Genomic DNA, 14329 nt, shown 5'->3' on the forward strand with positions numbered 1-14329 from the left:
GTAGGAGCACCGATCCCGGAGATGTGAGCCAAGCTGGGAGTGAGATTCTAGTCTCCCATTTCCTGGGGAATGAGAAAAGGTGCTTGTGGGGGGTCTGATTGATAGCCATGCACAAGAGTGACCAAATGGAATAACATAACAATTACAGCACGGAAACAGGCCATTAGGCCCTTCTAGTCCGCACCAAACCAAACACCCCTTTCTAGTCCCACCTCCCTGCACAATGCCCATAACCCTCCATCTTCTTCTCATCCATATACCTGTCCAACCTTTTCTTAAATAATACAATTGACTCCGCCGCCACTATATCTCCCGGAAGATCATTCCACACGGCTACCACTCTCTGAGTAAAGAAGTTCCCCCTCATGTTACCTCTAAACCTCTGCCCCTTAATTCTTAACTCATGTCCTCTTGTTTTAATCTTTCCTCCTCTTAACGGAAATAGTCTATCCACATCCACTCCGTCTATCCCTTTCATAATCTTAAATACTTCTATCAAATCCCCTCTCAACCTTCTACGCTCCAAAGAATAAAGACCTAATCTGTCCAATCTCTCCCTATACTCTAGATGCTTAAACCCAGGTAACATTCTGGTAAACCTTCTCTGCACTCTCTCCACTCTGTTTATATCCTTCCTATAATTAGGCGACCAGAACTGCACACAGAACTCCAAATTAGGCCACACCAACATCTTGTACAATCTCAACATCACCTCCCAACTCCTATATTCCATGCAATGATTGATAAAGGCCAGCATACTAAAAGCCTTCTTCACCACCCTATTCACGTGAGTTTCTACCTTCAGGGAACGATGTACCGTTACTCCTAAATCTTTCTGCTCTTCTGTATTCCTCAATGCTCTCCCATTTACCATGTATGTCCTATTCTGATTCTTCTTACCAAAATGAAGCACTTCACACTTATCAGCATTAAATTCCATCTGCCATTTTTCAGCCCACTTTTCTAAGCAGCCCAAATCCCTCTGCAATCCTTGAAAACCTTCTTCATTATCCACTATTCCACCTATCTTAGTATCGTCTGCATATTTACTAATCCAATTCACCACCCCATCATCTAGATCATTAATGTATATAACGAACAACAATGGGCCCAATACAGATCCTTGAGGCACACCACTGGTCACCGGCCTCCAACCTGACAATTATCCACTACCACTCTCTGGCCTCTCCCTTTCAGCCAATGTTCAATCCATTTGACTATCTTAAAATTTATACCTAAAGACTGCACCTTCCTAACTAACCTTCCATGTGGTACCTTATCGAAGGCCTTACTGAAGTCCATATAGACAACATCCACTGCGCTACCCTCATCCACATTCCTAGTCACCTCTTCAAAAAATTCAATCAGATTGGTCAAACATGACCTTCCTCCCACAAATCCATGTTGAGTGCTCCTGATCAGACCCTGTCTATCCAGATGTTTATAAGTACTATCTCTAAGAATTTTCTCCATTAATTTACCTACCACAGACGTCAAACTTACAGGCCGATAGTTGCCAGGCTTCCTCCTTGAACCCTTTTTAAATAACGGAACCACATGCGCAATGCGCCAATCCTCCGGCACTATCCCCATATCTAATGACATTTGGAAAATTACCGCCAGAGCCTCTGCTATTTCCTCCTTCACTTCTCTCAATGTCCTGGGGAAGATCCCGTCTGGTCCTGGAGACTTATCCACCTTTATATTCTTCAAAAGCCTTAAAACTACACCTTTTGTAATCTCTATATTCCCCATATTTACCCAATTTGCTTTTTTTATCTCACATCTCCCAATATCCTTCTCCTTAGTGAATACCGAAGAAAAGAAACTGTTCAATATCTCCCCCATTTCTCTAGGCTCCACACACAGTTTTCCGCTCTGATTTTCTAAGGGACCAATTTTGTCTCTAGCTTTCCTCTTACCATTAACATATTTGTAGAACTCTTTTGGATTAGTTTTCACCCTGCTTGCCATAGTTTTCTCGTACCTTCTTTTAGCTTTCCTAATTCCTCTCTTAAGATTCCTCTTACATTCAATGTATCTTTCAAACATCTCCTTAACTCCATGCTTCTTATATCTAATGTACGCCTCCCTTTTTCTTCGAACCAAGTTTCCAATATTCCTTGAAAACCACGGCTCTCTCAAACCTTTTGCCCCTCCTTTTAACCTAACAGGAACATAAAGCTTTTGCACTCTCAAAATCTGATCTTTAAAAGACTTCCAACTCTCTACTACATCCTGCCCATAAAACAAATTGTCCCAATGCACACCCTGCAAGTCCTTTTGCATCTCCTCAAATCTAGCTTTCCTCAATCAAAAACCTCAACCCTTGGCCCTGACTTCTCTCTTTCCATAATGACATTGAAGCTGATGGCATTATGATCACTGGACCCGAAGTGCTCGCCAACACTAACCTCTGTCACTTGACCCATCCCATTTGCCAACAGTAGATCTAACACTGCTCCTTCTCTGGTCGGCACCTCTACATATTGTTGTAAAAAACTATCTTGCACACATTTCACAAACTCTAACCCATCCAGTCCTTTCACAGAATGTGTTTCCCAATCTATATGTGGAAAATTAAAATCTCCCATAATTACAACCCTGTGCTTATCACAAATATCTACTATCTCCCTACAGATTTGCTCCTCTAGGGCTCGGTCCCCTCCGGGTGGTCTATAATACACCCCTACAAGTGTAACCTCTCCTTTCCTACTCCTCAGTTCCACCCAAATAGCCTCCGTGGATGTGCCCTCTAATCTATCCTTCCTAGGCACCGCTGTAATATTTTCCCTGACAAGCAATGCAACCCCACCTCCTCTTGCCCCTCCGACTCTATCACACCTAAAACAACGAAACCCAGGGATATTCAGTTGCCAATCACATCCCTCCTGCAACCATGTCTCACTAATCGCTACCACATCATACTTCCAAGTATCAATCCACACCTTCAGCTCATCCACCTTTTTTACAATACTCCTGGCATAAAAATATATGAATTTCAGGGATTTCCCAATTTTTAATCCCTGTTTTCCCTCATCTTTAAGAACAACATTATTTACTTTTCCTGCCAATTGCCCTTCATCTTCTTCCAGAGCATTTCCCTTCTCTATCACCTGCCCATCCATATTCAAATACTTACTACAAACTTTCTTTGTTTGCATTCTAACCTTCTCCTTACTGCTCTGTACTATTTTGTTCCCTCCCCCCAACCATTCTAGTTTAAAGGATCCTGAGTAGCCCTAGCAAATACCTGTGCCAGGATTCTGGTCCCCCTGGGATTTAAGTGTAACCCGTCCTTACTGTACAGGTCACATCTCCCCCAAAAAAGGTCCCAGTTATCCAGAAACTTAAAACCCTGCCCCTTACTCCACCCCTTCAGCCACGTGTTAATCCTCCACCTCATTCTATTTCTATTCACACTGTCACGTGGCACAGGGAGTAATCCAGAGATTACCCCCTTTGCGGTCCTTCTTTTTAACTCCCTACCTAACTGCCTGTACTCACTTTTTAGGACCTCTTCTCTAATTCTCCCTATGTCATTGGTACCTACATGTACCATGACCTCTGGCTCCTGTCCCTCCCACTTTAGGATATCTGGGACACGAGCAGCAACATCTCGGACCCTGGCACCAGGGAGGCAAACCACCATCCGGTTCTCCTTGCTGCGTCCGCAGAATCCCCTATCCGTCCTCTTAACTATGGAGTCTCCTACCACAATTGCCCTCCTCTTCCTTTCCCTCCATTTCTGAGCTACAGGGGCCGACCTCGTGCCGGAGGCACAGCCACTGTCACTCCCCCCAACCTTGATGTCCCCCTCAACAGTGCTCAAAGAGGAGTACTTATTGCTGAGGGTTACATTCACAGGGCTCGTCTCTGGCACCTTACGTTCTTTTGTCCCTCTCCTAACAGTTACCCACCTTTCATCCTCACGTGGCCCTGGCGTGACCACCTGGCTGAAATTCCTGTCTATGACTACCTCTATTTCCCTAACCAGCCTGAGGTCATCGAGCTGCAGCTCTAGTTCCCTAACACGGTCCCTGACAATCTGTGCCTTGGGGAGGGCTTTTTGCCAGTAGTCAACAGACCTGTCTTTGGACCTCAGGGCCAGGAGGACTGCCTTCTAGATCACCCTGTTTTTGCGCTCCACCTGCCTGTTGCCCCTCTGGTTGTAACTAGTTGTACGACAAGTCACAATGCCTCGCGCTACCAGGTACTGGCGCAGCTTCTCACTCATGAAACCGGACCCCCGATCATTGTGGATAAATGCCGGGTATCCGAACATGGTGAAGATCTGCATCCGAGCCCTGATAACGATGACTGTGGAGGTGTCAGGGCAAGAGATGGCAAAAGGAAAATGGGAGTATTTGTTTACGACTGTGAGGAAGTGGACGTTCTTGTTCGTAGAAGGCAGGGGGCCCTTGAAGTCGATACTAATCCATTCAAAGTGCCGAGTGGCCTTGACGATGTGGGCCTGTGGTGGGCAAAAGAAGCGTGGTTTGCACTCCGCACAGACCCTGAAAGACTCGGTCATGGTCCAGACTTCTTGTACGGTGAAGAGGAGGTTCTGGGATTTGATGAAATGCTACAGGTGCATGATGCCTGGGTGACAAAGGGTGTCAAGCAGCGCCTGCAGTTAGTTGGATTGCACCATGGCGCAGGTCCGGGACAGGGCATCGGGGAATTCGTTGACCTTTCCTGGTCTATACTAGATGTCATAGCTGAACGTGGCCAACTCGACTCTCCAGCGCAAGATCTTATAATTCTTGATCTTGCCTTTATGGGTGGTACTGAACATGAAAGCCACTGCGCGCTGGTCGGTGAGGGGGGGGTGAACCTCTTACCTGCCAGATAGTGGCACCAGTGGCCAACCGCTACCACAATCACCTAGGCCTCCTTTTCAATGACGGAATGTCTGAGCTCGGAACCATGGAGGGACCTGGAGAAAAAGGCTACGGGTTGCCCTCCCCCTTGGTTGAGGATGGCTGCGAGGGCAACATCAGAGGCACCCGGAATGGGATGTCCTCAACCACGGCATGCATCGTCGCAACAGTGATGTCCTGCCTGATGTGAGCGAAAGCTGTATTCGCCTCTGGGGGGAGAGGAAAGGTGGTGGCTTGGGCCAGTGGGCGGATCTTGTCTGAGAAACAAAGGACCCACTGGGAGTAATAGGAGAACAGTCCAAGGCACCTGAGAAGGGCCTTGAGCGCGTGGGGGAGGGGCAGTTCCATTAGTGGGAACATGCGTTCTGGATCTGGACCAATGACACCATGTTCCACGATGTTCCCTAGGATGGCAAGGCGGGTGGTGCTGAACACGCACTTTTCTTTGTTGTCAGTGAGGTTCAGCTCCACGGCCGTCTGGAGAAATCTCTCCAGGTTGTCATTGTGGTCTTGCTGGTCGTGACCGCAGATGGTGACATTGTCCAAGTACGGGAAGGTTGCTCTTAGGTTGTGCCGGTCTACCATGCAGTTCATCTCCTGCTGGAAAACGGAGACCTCATTAGTGACAACAAATGGAACCCAGCGGAACTGGTAGAGGTGCCCGTCTGCCTCGAAGGCAGTATATGACTTATCCCATGTATGGATAGGGAGCTGGTGGTAGGCTGACTTTGGGTTAATTGTCGAAAACCTTATAGTGGGCTATCTCAGTGACCATGTTGGCTATTCTGGGTAGGGGGTAGGCATCCAGTTGTGTTGTGTACTGGTTTATGGTCTGGCTGTAATCGATGACCCATTCTTTGTTTGCTGTCAAAGGGACTGGTGCTATGATATCTTCCACCAGAAGCCGCCTCACCTCTGCCTAAATGAAGGCCCAGTCGGCCGTGCAATAGCGCCTGCTACTGGCAGCTATGAGCTTGCAATCTGGCATAAGGTAGTTGAAGAGGACAAGAGGGATTATCCATAGCATGGAGAGGCTACAGGTGGATTGGGCGGTCACAGGGCTGTGCGCTGTGGAGTGTGAGTGGGGGGAGGAGTCCGCCAAAAGTGATGGTAAGGCTTGGGAGGTGGCATTGGAAGTCCAGCCCTAAGAGGACTGGGCATAACTAGGAGCCTGAACCTGTCATATGTTTTCACCTCCCCCACTGTCAAATCCACTGAGCAGCGCCTGAGGGTTGAGATGGAGCAGTCCTGGTCTGTGAAAGCAATTCCAAAGTTCAGGGGATTTTGAGTTTTAGTGTCTGGGCCATTCGGGTGAACAAAGCTCTTAGTACAACTGATATTGAACAGGCATTTTGTTATCTTCCCATTGAGAGCAATGTCCATCATTGAGTGCTCGAGTCTATGGGGAATATTCCTTTTTAAGGTGGTGGATGCTAGAACCATCTTGGGGTCTGAGTCACTGCTCCCCGATGGATGAGGTGAATAGTGGCCAGTGGCTTCCTTTCCAGGCATGGGGGTGAGTCGGGTGGGAGATCGGGTATGTGCCTGTGTTGACCACGTCATCCCATTGATCTGCCGTCGAGTCCTGACTGGCCCAAGATGGCAGCGCCCGGCAGACGCACATAGCGTCAGTGTGGTCAGGCAGCCTAGCTGGCTGTAAAGTAGGAAGTGACGCCATCAGTACTGGCAGAAGTGATGTTATTGGTGCAGGCGGAAGTCGTCCAGGGGAAGATGGCGGCGCCTAGGTCGAGCACACTGCAGCAGTGCCGGTCGGTGGATGGGCCAGAAGTGATGTCGGCAGTGCAGGCAGAAGTGGTGGGCTGAGTGATGGCGTCGCCCAGTCCTTGCATATGGTGATGTACAGGAGGGCTCCCAGCTGATCATGGAGGGCTGCAGTGCTCCTGATGGGTGTGGAAAGACACACCTTTGCGTAGTGGCCTTTCTTACCACATCGGGTGCAGTACGAGCTCCTTGCAGGACAGCTCTTGCAGGATCACCTGTCTGACCCACACCAGGACCCGCAGTACTTACAAGGACGCTGGGTGCCAGCAGCAGCTATAGTCTCCTCCTTGTAAGGCCCTTCAGCTACAGTGGTTGTCTACATCTGCCAGACCGGATGTTGAAGGAGTCGGGCATTGAAAACCTCAGCATGAAGAGCTGCAGCCTCTAGGGAGTGGACCACCTCCATTGTCCTGTCAAGTGAGGCAATGTTTTCTTTCAGCAGTTTCTGCTGGGCGCTCCTTGAGTGCAGCCCTCGCACGCAGGAGTCTTGGATCAATTGCTCCACTTCCCTTTCAGTCACCCAGATCTCAGTCAGGCATAGGTGGGCTAACTCCCGCAGGGCCCCCAGATAGGCATCTGCCGTCTCACTTGGCTGCTGAGACCTGATGCTGAGCAGGTATTTGGCGTAGACCATGTTTGTTGGAGGCTTGTACATGCTCTCCAGGATGGTTAATGCAGGTTCGTAGTCTGTGCAGTCCTTGATGGCCTTGAAATCTCAGGGGCCCAGCGTGGTGCGGAGCACCATGAGCCATTTTTGGTTTGTGTTGATCACCTCTGCTTGTGTTAGGATGATCGCCTCAACCGCATGCCTCCAGATCTCGAAGCATCCCTGGGCTTCCGGGTTGATCTCCAGGCTCCCAATCGACAGGACCTTCTCCATGGTCATTCTTTAAAATTTTTATCTGAATAAATTGTGGTGTGCTGAGGTAGCAGCAAGCTCAAAAGACTGTACAAAGCATCTATTAGTATTTTCCCCAACTGGTTTCTGAGTACATCCTGACCAGTGTGATTCAACTGATGTGGCTCCAGCTTCCACTTTTTTCTGACACCCCATTCTAAACAGGGTTGTCAAATGTGCTATTTTCCAGTCCTCTATCAAGAGAACACAAACATAATGGCATGTCCTTCTGCAATTTCCATACCTTTCTCCTGGACAAGATGACTTGCTAATATTCAACCTTTCTAATCGCACCTTCTCATCAATTTTCATCTTACCATTATGACCACTTTTTGTTTCTGCCTCTCGGTGCCTCAAAGCCAAGAATGTTTCTCTTGTTCTATCAGTTCTGGTACCTGATAAGGCCAAAAATGGGACTCTCAGACTTTAACACAGGTGAGACAGTGGGTGCTTGATAGTATGAGCTGAGCAGGTGGGTAGCTGATGAGGTAGTGCTCTCCTGCTGTTTCTATTGGATTCCCCTGTACTCAAATGACTCAAGTTTCCCAATGCCTTCTTGTGGCCATGGCCATCTTCAAGAAAGAAGACAAATCTAATTTGGTTTACCAGGACATTGCCTGGTTTAGGTACTGAGATATGGGGAGAGGTTGGATAAACTTGGAGTATTGGAGGCTGAGGAGAGATTTGATATAAATTTACAAAATTACAAGAAGCATAGATAGGATAGGATATGGGTGGCCAACCTTTTAATTTTTAATTCAGACATACAGCATGGTAACAGACCATTTCACTTCACAAGTATGTACTGGGGGTGTAGGTTAATTGGGTTGCATGGACTTGTAGGCCAAAATGGCTTATTACAATGGCTGGGTGTCTAAATTAAAAGGTTAGCCAATCCTGAGACATTCAAAAAAAATGCCAAGTTCCAGAGGTCTCACATTTAAAGGGATGTGTGGAGCATTTATTTTTCTTTACACAAAGTATGTTGGTACCAGGAATGGGCTGCAAGAGTAGTGATGGGGGTAGATACGATATTAGTGTTTAAGAGTCTCCTAGATGGGCACATGAGCAAGCAGGGGAGAAAGATATCAATCATGTGCAATAATTAGAGTTTTATTTAACTTTGGGCATCATGTTCAGTGCAAACAGGTGGTCTATATGGGCCTATTCCACTTCTATCAATTGGCCTCTCGCAAACCCTTCTCTCCATCATGTGCCCTCTTTATATACTTGTTATATCCTCTTCCTATTTTAACATTATTAATATAAATCCAGCACTGTCTGTAAGGAGTTTAATCTTCTCCTTATGATCTGAATGGGTTTCCCCATGTGCTCTAGTTTCCCCCACCTTCCAAACATGTATGGGTTTGGTAGGTTAATTGGGTGTGATTGGTTAGCACAGGTTTCATGGGCCAGAAGGGCCTTCTACTGTGCTGTATTGTTAAAAAAATTAAATTAATCTCAAGAAAGGGTCATGACCCAAAACACTGAGCTAGTGCTGCCTAACCCCAAATCCCCTGAAATATTTTTGAGGTACCATTTACCTAACAAGTCCTCCAAACCACTTTGTTGGAACACTATCACACAAAATTTGACACAGTGATTTGAATGGATGATCAAATGTTGATCAAAGAGATAGGTTGAAAGAGGCATTTTAAGAAGAAAAGAAGGTCGACAGTTGAAAAGTTTTAAGGTGCTGAGAGCATCAACAGTTTGGCTGTAAAAGGGGAGCAATTAACTTGGGGGTGGGGGGAGAAAAGAACAGAAGTTGAGACATCTGCTAAGAGTTTTGGGCTGGAAGAGATTTTAGAGGTAGGGAGAGGCTAGGATACAGATCTGAAAACAATGATGAGTTTTTTTTAAGCTCTACAAGGAATAATAGGTGAACAGGCAATGGAGTTTTGATTAACATTTTTGTTTTGAATAGAGAGTAGAACAAATCAGGCAAACCAAGGCTGAGTTAGATAATCAAGTCTAAAACGAAGAAAGAAATGATCGATTCATTCATAACATTAATTCTTCTTGCAGTTTACTAATACATTGTCTTTATCACTCTCAACTATAAGGTGGTTTTCTGAAGTATACTTCTAGGACTTGCGATACCTCAAAGTGACTTTGGTGAGCGACTTCAAGTCAATATTATTTTAATAATTTATTTTTAATCATTCAAATCAGTTATTTAGTTATTTGTTTTAATTGATGGTTTTTCATCCAACGTCACTTCCCTCCCAATCTCATAAGCATTTGCTTTCTGGTCGGACTGCTGAGAGAACCTTGTCAATCCATGCATACAATATCTAATAATGCTCTTATCTTTCTGCCATTTCAGAAATTCGACATTGCTCAGTTGTCACCTTCCCTTAACAAAACTATGCTGAATGTCCATAATTAATTTAAAATAATTACTGAAATCCCTCAGAATTCCTTTCTACTAGTTTTCCCATCTTTAATTTCTCATGACTTAAATGGTTGCCATTTGGCTTAGGATCCATTCTGACAACAGCATTTTCATGAATTGTATTCCACCACTATTTCTCTGAGACCTCTTCTCTTTCATAAACATACAGGAATCACCGTGCAATGCAAACAATAGATAGAACATAAAAAGCTTACAGAATAAGCAGAAATAACAGCAGATCAGACCACACAATTATGATGCATCTTAACACTGGAACCTTTGATGCACCCATCATACTACCTGCCATCTAAAATTACTTAAATGTGTTTTCTCATTTGAATTGAATGGTATTTTATTATTTTAAATTTCATTTATCAAATTCCCTCAAAATCTATATTTCAGTAATGTTAAGGACTAAGCTCACAACATGATAACATTAAAAGAAATTTGCAAAATACTTACAGAGCCCTTGGGGCCTGCGGATCCTCTATCACCCTACACACATAAAATGATATGGGGGGGGGGGGGGGAGGTGAAGAAAAGAGAGAGCAAATGAGTTGTATCCTCTCCAAAGCAATGTTAACAATACAGATACGACACTGCAGAACGGTTTTGTAACTAAACAACGCATTTAGGGCATTACAATTCTGTGAAAATCAAAACTTTAAAATAATAATCATCATAAGATTCTTTTTAACATTGGAATATGTTGCATTGGCTTCAAGGTACATTTTTAAAATATACACATCAATATGTAAAGAAACCCCAGTGAAACCAATTTAAGGTGAAAAGTTAAACTCTGGATTCAAATAATACATGCAAAATATCTGTCAATTTTGCATGGAGTTCACAGTATAGAAGAGGCCTCAACAGTGCATGCCAACAATTATGCTCCATATAATCATCTCTTATCCTTTACCCCTCTTCTTCTAACATATTTTATATCTATGAGGTTTCCCTCATGCATATTTACATTTGCCTAACTTACCCTATTTTGTAAAGTGTTCCACAATATGGGGGAAAAAATGTTTTTCCAAATTTTTGAACATATTAAAAGAACATAATAAGACATGTTGATAGGGCTAGATTCATAACTATCTTAAATCTTCAGGAATTGTGATCACTAACTAAAATACCCTCCAACTGAAAGGTCACTCACCTGCCCAGGGTCATTTCCCAACAGTAGGTCCAATATGGTCTCTCTTCCAGTTGGACTATCAATATACTATTTCAATAACCTCAGATGCACCGAGCAAATTTTGTCCCAGCTAAGCTTTCATTGGGAAAATTAAGTTTCCCAGAACAAAAATGTTGCTTTTTCCCCTTATCATAATCTACTAACATATTTGTTCCTCTATCTCTTGATGGCTATTAGAAGGCCTCTAGTATAACCTCATTACAGTGATCACACTGATCTTATTTTGAAGTTTTGCCATATTGGCTAAGTTGATGAGTCCTCCAATATGTCCTTTCTGAGTGCAGCCCTAATTAGTAAACCAAACCCTCCACCTTTTTACTCCCTCAATATCCCATCAAAACCCTCTTTTTAACTCGGAGTCAAAAATACACCCAGCCTGACCTGCTAGCATGTCTTTCTGCTCTGCATTTCATTCTTTTGTCTCTGTTCTCACTTTCTAGATGCTCCCATTCACGTATTACATTATATATATATATATATAAAATCTTTACTGTTTATGCTGATCTTCATCCCAGTTTTACCCTATCATCCCTCTCTCCCCATTCTCCCTCTTAAAAAGCTTTTTTTTTTCCCTCTCCTTCCCAATTCTGACAAAGGATCTTCATCTGATAGTGTTAAGTTTCTCTTCCCACATATACTCTGCCTGCAGTTTTGGTTTTTGAGTTTCTAGCATCTCCACCATTTTTTTTCAACTGTATTCAGTCCATGGAGTGACTCCAATCTTCAAGTTGCCTGCTGCTTTAATAAACTATTCCATTCCTATCTGACCTTTCTGTCCATGGTCTGCTGCACTATTAAATCAAGATCCAGTGCAAGCTGGAAAAGCAACCTCATCTTCTGTCTAAGCACATTACTGGCTCCTGCACTCAATACTGATTCTGCACTATAGTGTAACTCGCTATTAAAACATGTTGGCTCACTTTTTCATAATCTGTTATATAAATTGGGCCTGCATGTCCCATAGCCTAACCCTTTATAACACTTTACTCAGACAAGGATGTTGCTCCCATTGTGGCATTTAGACTCGCTCTTTCAAAGCTGAATGTTCTACACATACATCCCTCACTTGCTAATTAAAAATTAACTTGAATTTCTTTCTTCCCTATTTCTACCAGTGTCCCAAACTAAAATCATTTGCCACATTTTCTAAAATGATGCCTGATGTGCTGAATGTTTCCAGTTTTTTCTGTTTTGAAACCAATAACCTCTCCATTATCTGAATGCAGTTGTCAGGAACTGGCTGTGGAACACTGAAAACCCAATGTGAAGTCCACAGTAATATTCTCTGTCGCTCTGATATAATTAACTGGCTTCTACATCCAAATGAAATTTTATAGCTGATTCTTTACTGAAAACTAAGCTAATAAAAGGTATTTGCCAATCAGAGGAGCTATTGAGTAAGAAACTGCACAACAGCAGCACAAGGCTGAGAGCAACGGTCTCTCTACTTGCTTAATCTTTATCCTTATTTCAGGTGAACCCAATAATTATTGAATATTGATATAAATTACATGTTTCAATAAGAAGGAAGATTGACTAAGTATTGCTTATTGGCATCCTCACATTTTCATTACCCAGAACAGACTACAGCACATGTAGTGAATTATTCAGACAAACAGCTCTCTAATCTGAAATATTATCATCATCTCTTACCATCACACCCTTCTGGCCATCAATCCCTTCTCCACCTGGAGAACCCTGAAAGAAAATTGATTTAAAACATCTTTAAAATCCAAATAATAGTCTGATATTTTTGTAAATACTTAAAATTGTCCATTCTCAATTTCATGTATTTGTGTATTAAAGACTTACTTGTTCACCTTTTGGACCTGATAATCCAACAGAACCCTGCAAATAAAGGCATGAGATATCAACATATTGAAGTATTTACAGCTTCAAAAAGTTTCACAAAAAAATAGCTGGGGAGACAGAGAAAATGTCATCAAACCAAAAATACACAGAATCCAAAAAGATGCCTTTTGACCATTATGCAGATATAAAGATAAATTAGTAAAAATTCTCAGACAGTTTAACCCTGACACTGTAATAGTTGAGCTTCTAACACAAGATAAAGATCTGTTGTTATGGGGTCACCCTATAAAGTCAATTGCCATAAATCCAGAATGTTGTCCTAATTCCTCAATAAAAAATTTTGCTACTCCTGCTCCTCTTGTGCTTCATCCCAAGAAAGTTGTATGATGCATTTGGCTTACAACAAAATGAAGGAATTATTGTTAATATTGAGATTTATTGGTGGACATTCTAAATGATCTTGGATTTGCACAGAATTTGGATCATGTGCATCATAGAACTAATACAAAAACCCCTTTTTATATGCACTCAGATTCATGGGAGAAAGAGCAAAAGTGGGTCACATTGGACTTAGAAGATCAACAGATCAATTACCACTTCCCAACTTCACTGTAAAAAAAACAACTCACCCTCGCACAGAAATTATAACTGGATTAATCCAACACGCTCAAGACTTTTGTGTTGCTGAACTGGGCCATTTTCTGGATTATTAGATGTTATTCCTATTAATACTCTAACATACTTGTAGTCTTTCACATTTTAAGGACCCAGTAGGTTTAGAGAGCATGGGAAATGGAATGCCAGTGGAAAAGTAGCATTGGAATCAAGTTCCTGATGCATTTCAAGCAATCAAGGGAAACAGGGCCTCGGTGAATTTCAAGGAAGCAGGGGAAATGGGACCCAGTTTAATTTTAAGGGATAATAGAAAAATGGGATCTCATCAGTTTAAATAGAGCATGGAGAATGGGCCTCAGTAAATTTAAAGTGAGTGCTTGTAATGGGGTCCCTGTGGAGAGAAGGTGGGAATCATCACCTGATAAAAGAGCTGTAAACCATCTGGATTTCTGAATAATCAAATCATGGATTATCAGACGTACTAACCTGAGTGAAACATGAAAGTCTGCAGATGCTGTGAGTGTAGAAAAACACTCCAAAATGCTGGAGGAATTCAGCCAGTCTTTCAGCGTCTGGTCTTTGCTTATTCCTTGAAGGGCTCAGGCCTGAAATGTCAGCAATATATCTTTGTCTCCAAAAAGATGAGCTGAGTTCCTCCAGCATTTTGGTGTTTTTTTTAACTAACTTGAATTCAAGCATCAGAATACACTGAACAGCAGTTATAGTCAACAGTGTTCTGAATT

At 43.3% G+C, this 14329-nt stretch overlaps 1 protein-coding gene across 4 annotated transcripts in view; it reads right to left on the reverse strand.

The window, feature by feature from the left end:
* Positions 1–14329, reverse strand: part of col9a1b (collagen, type IX, alpha 1b) — a 159330-nt gene that overhangs the window by 48857 nt on the left and 96144 nt on the right. For all 4 annotated transcript variants that reach the window (XM_069886151.1, XM_069886153.1, XM_069886152.1 and 1 more), the window contains 3 exons: positions 12972–13007; positions 12813–12857; positions 10424–10456 (listed from right to left, as the gene is read on the reverse strand). In XM_069886151.1, the coding sequence (XP_069742252.1) occupies positions 10424–10456; positions 12813–12857; positions 12972–13007 (114 nt within the window). The remainder of the gene's footprint in view (positions 1–10423; positions 10457–12812; positions 12858–12971; positions 13008–14329) is intronic.

The sequence above is a fragment of the Narcine bancroftii genome, chromosome 6 (genome assembly GCF_036971445.1).
Source record: "Narcine bancroftii isolate sNarBan1 chromosome 6, sNarBan1.hap1, whole genome shotgun sequence".
Classification (NCBI taxonomy): Eukaryota; Metazoa; Chordata; class Chondrichthyes; order Torpediniformes; family Narcinidae; genus Narcine; species Narcine bancroftii.